The sequence below is a fragment of the Corvus brachyrhynchos genome, unplaced genomic scaffold (assembly GCF_000691975.1).
Source record: "Corvus brachyrhynchos isolate BGI_N302 unplaced genomic scaffold, ASM69197v1 scaffold262, whole genome shotgun sequence".
In the NCBI taxonomy this organism is placed as follows: Eukaryota; Metazoa; Chordata; class Aves; order Passeriformes; family Corvidae; genus Corvus; species Corvus brachyrhynchos.
This window is the reverse complement of record NW_008236626.1, coordinates 3115359-3119082: the sequence shown is the minus strand read 5'-3', so window position 1 is coordinate 3119082 and position 3724 is coordinate 3115359. Positions and strand designations below refer to the sequence as shown.

At 58.6% G+C, this 3724-nt stretch overlaps 1 protein-coding gene across 1 annotated transcript; it reads right to left on the bottom strand.

Moving 5' to 3' along the window:
* Positions 1-2284, bottom strand: CD14 (CD14 molecule; the record flags this gene model as incomplete). Its single annotated transcript, XM_017726529.1, has 2 exons — positions 1860-2284; positions 1-1076 (listed from the first exon to the last, which is right to left on the bottom strand). A coding segment is annotated over exon 2 (1059 nt), but the record flags the coding sequence as incomplete, so codon positions are not given.
* Positions 2285-3724: the final 1440 nt, after the last annotated feature.

Genomic DNA, 3724 nt, shown 5'->3' with positions numbered 1-3724 from the left:
CAGGAGCTTCACCTCATCCCTCGGCAGCTCTGTAATGGAGTTGTTGTCCAGGTGAAGGGTGTCCAGCATGGGGTAATTCCTGATGGAGGGGACAGCCTGCAACAGGTTTTGGTCCAGGAAGAGCTTTTTCAGGGAGCTGAGGGAGATGTCGACAGCATGGAGGTGGTTGTGGCTCATGTCCAACACCTCGAGCTTGGGAGGCAGCGGTGTCGGCACTTCATCCAAGCCAGTGCTGGACAGGTTAAAATGCCGGAGGGATGCTGGCCACTGGCACGAGGGGGATGGGTCTGCCGTGAGCTCGTTGTGGCTGAGATCGAGGTGCTGGAGCTCCAGCAGCAGCTCCACGCCCTTGCACGTGCTGTGGTAGGACCTCAGGTTGTTGTGGCGCAGGCTCAGCTCCTGGAGCTGAGGGAAAGCTCCCTGGCAGAAGGCGGGGCTCAGGCTTCCATCCCCGAGGCTGTTCTGTGCCAGGTCCAGGGAGTGCAGAGCTCTGAACACCCTCCCGATGGCACAGGGCAGGCTGGTGATGCGGGAGCCGGTGACAGCCAGCTCCTCCAGGGTCCCCAGCCAGCTGCTCAGGCTGGAGAAGGCCTGTTCCTGGCCTGTCAGTGGGGCAGATGTCACGTTGTGGAAGCTCAGGGACAGTATGGGCAAGTTCTGGCCATCCATGTCACTCCAGTTGCCTGTCCCCTGGAAAATGCAGCTCTCAAAGGCCAGCTCCTGCACGTGGGTGTAGGAGAAGAACCTCAGCACACGGGCAAGGAGTATCTCAGGCACCAGGACATTTCCAATTATTATTTTCTGGATGGTAAGGGAGTCCAGAGTTTCAATGGCGGAGGAGTCCAGGTCCCCGATGGGGAAGGCTATGTATTTCTCCAGGTCTCCACCCTGAAACTCCACCACAGTTGCTGGGAGGCACTGGATGATGCTGCCGATGGTTTCCTCGGACAGGTTGTAGCACTTGCAGTACTCCTGAGTGCGGTTGAAGAAACACCGGTTCCTTCTGCCTTCTGCCTCCAGCAGCCCCAGCCCCAGGAGCAGGAGCACAGCCACACTCATGGTGAACAACCTAAAAACTGGAGGAGGAACGGTGAATGGCAGCTGAGGGGACCACTCTGACCCAGACTGGAGGGATGGCTCGGGCAGGTTGAGCCCTGCAGAGCCACCCTCGGGGACAGGGCACTGCCCTCATCCCTCCTGCACCTGCCTGGCCACTGAGCCACGACTCGGGCAGTGCTCAGGCCAGCGGCCAAACGCCCAGGAGCTGCACCTGTGCCACCCATTCCTCAGCAGGGAGTCTCCCAAGGCTCTGCACTGTCCTGCCTGGGCTGCCTTGCTCCAGGCTCGCACTCCAGGAAATGCCACGGAAAGAGAAGAAACTACGAATGCGGAGTTACAGACAGCGAAGCCAGTCTGTAGCCACCAGAGACCACGGAGAGAGCCCCAGCTCTGTTTGTTCCTCTGTAATATGGGGCAGGAAATTGCAACAGAGGGCTTCATGTTTTCTCCTTCCTTACCGTGTGATTTGATTCATCACCAGGCCCCAAAGGGGTGGTAGAAAATGACCCCTGACGGTCTGAACACATCCCTGTCAGCACCAGATGCTGGTCAGCTAAGAGAGTCTGATCTCTGATCAGACAAAAAAAAAAAAAATCTTTTTGATTGCAAAAGAAGCAGCAAGCAAAAATTAAAGGCTCCTAAAAATGTGCTGACTCAGCTCTGCTGGGTGGCTGGGGGTCGCTGGGGGTCCCCAGAGCAGCCTCCTGCTCCGGGCAGATCTGTCGCTGGCACCAGCCCTGATCAGCCACCGCTTTCTCTGGCCACATCCCAAAGCCCACCGAGGACGGAGCTCTCCCTACCTGTCCGTGCCTTCGCGGGGCTGCACCAGCCTCCCGGGGAGAAGCTCTCCTCCAGCACCTGCACCAAGCGCCCCTCGCTGCGGGGAGCAGCAGCGGGATGAGTTTGTCCGGTGACTCACCGGCCAGCTCACACCGAAACGATTCCTTGCTGCTTCCTGCTGCTGCTGCCAAATCTCGGCCCGAGGTGCCAAAGGCTCCAAGTGCTCAGCTCCGTCCGGCACCCGCCCCTGCCCAGCCTCCCGCCGGGTGAGCCCTCGGTGCTCCAGCTGTGCTCCAGCTGCCGCTGGAGCTCCCGCAGCTGGTGCTGCCCGGTCGGGTCCCCACGCCCGGGGCTGGGCAGACACCTCGAGCCCGGATCCCGGGCACAGCCCTGGCTCCACGGCGTGACTTCCTGAGCAGGACCGGAGCCAACCAAGTCACTTCTGCTTCGCTTCCCTGCGGTTGCGGGCTGGGGAAGACTGCGGCCGGGGTGCCGGTGGTGCTCACTTTCCTAGGAAGGGTGATGGAACAGGATGTGGGCAAGAATTCCCCAAACGCAGTCTCGGGATCAGGCGAGGTATTGCTGTGCCTCAGAGCCCGTTGGGTGCTGAGCACCCTGCAGGCAATGCAGAAGGGTACAGGACTGTCATACCTGGCATCCAGACCATGCCCAGGTGCCTGTGTTCCATGTAGGATGGGGATGGCACAATTCCCATCCATTGTCCAGGCAGCCCGAAGCTGCACTGGGCACTCCTTCACCAGAAGGAGCCAGAAGTGTTCAAGGAACAGCTGGATGTGGCACTGAGTGCTCTGCTCTGGCTGACGAGGTGGTGATGGGTCAAAGGCTGGACTCGATGATCTTGGAGATCATCTTTTCCAACCTAAATGGCTCTGTGATACTATGATCTCTCAGGAATTTTTTTTCTTTCCCAGGGATTTCTCTGCCTGTGTTGGATTCAGAAAGAGCTTCAGAAAGGTGACAAAACTGCACGGCTGGACAATGCAACTCCCAGTTTGTTGTGGGTAATGTAGCACTACACAATGGTGCCACAACAGCTGGGGCGGGAGCTGCCCGTCCCTTGCTCTCCCATGACTCTTGTGCAGAGGGGCTCAGCAATTCCATGATTCCTCTTCTACATCCTCAGGTTACATGAAATTCCTCAGCACAAGGACGTGGAGCTAGTCTAGAGGAGACCATGGAAATGCTCCAAGGGCTGGAGCCCCTCTCCTCTGGAGACAGGCTGGGAGATGGGGGTGTTCATCCTGGAGAAGGCTCAGAGGAAACCTTAAAGCACCTTCCAGTGCCTAAAGGGGTTCCCAGGAGAGGGATTTTGGACAGGGACCTGGAGAAACAGGACAAGGGGGAATGGCTTCAAACTGACAGAAGAAGGGTTAGATGGGATATTGGGAAGAAATATCCGGGGTGCTGAGGCCCTGGCACAGGGTGCCCAGAGAAGCTGTGGCTGGTCCATCCCTGGAAGTGTCCAAGGTGAGGTTGGACCGGGCTTGGAGCAACCTGGGATAGCGGAAGGTGTCCCTGCCATGGCAGGAGGTGGGACTGGATGAGCTTTAAGGTCCCTTCCCATCCAAATGGGTCTGGAATTCCATGAAACTGCTGCTGAGTACATGACGGAAAAATCACAGCTGCCCTCTGAGCTCTCCTCCCGGCCCCTTTTGACGAGCCCGGCAGCTCTGCCCGGGGCTGGTACCTTTAATTACTGCTCTCCAGGGGCAAATTCCCCAAACCCCCACCTGGGGAAGCACCAGCTCTTCTGCCCCGCGGTCCCCATCACCACGGTGGGAAGTCCCGGGCCACCGAGCCGCCTTGTTTCTTATCCCTGGTGAATCTCTGCGGGCTTTTTCTGCCCTCAGCACACCCAGCACGC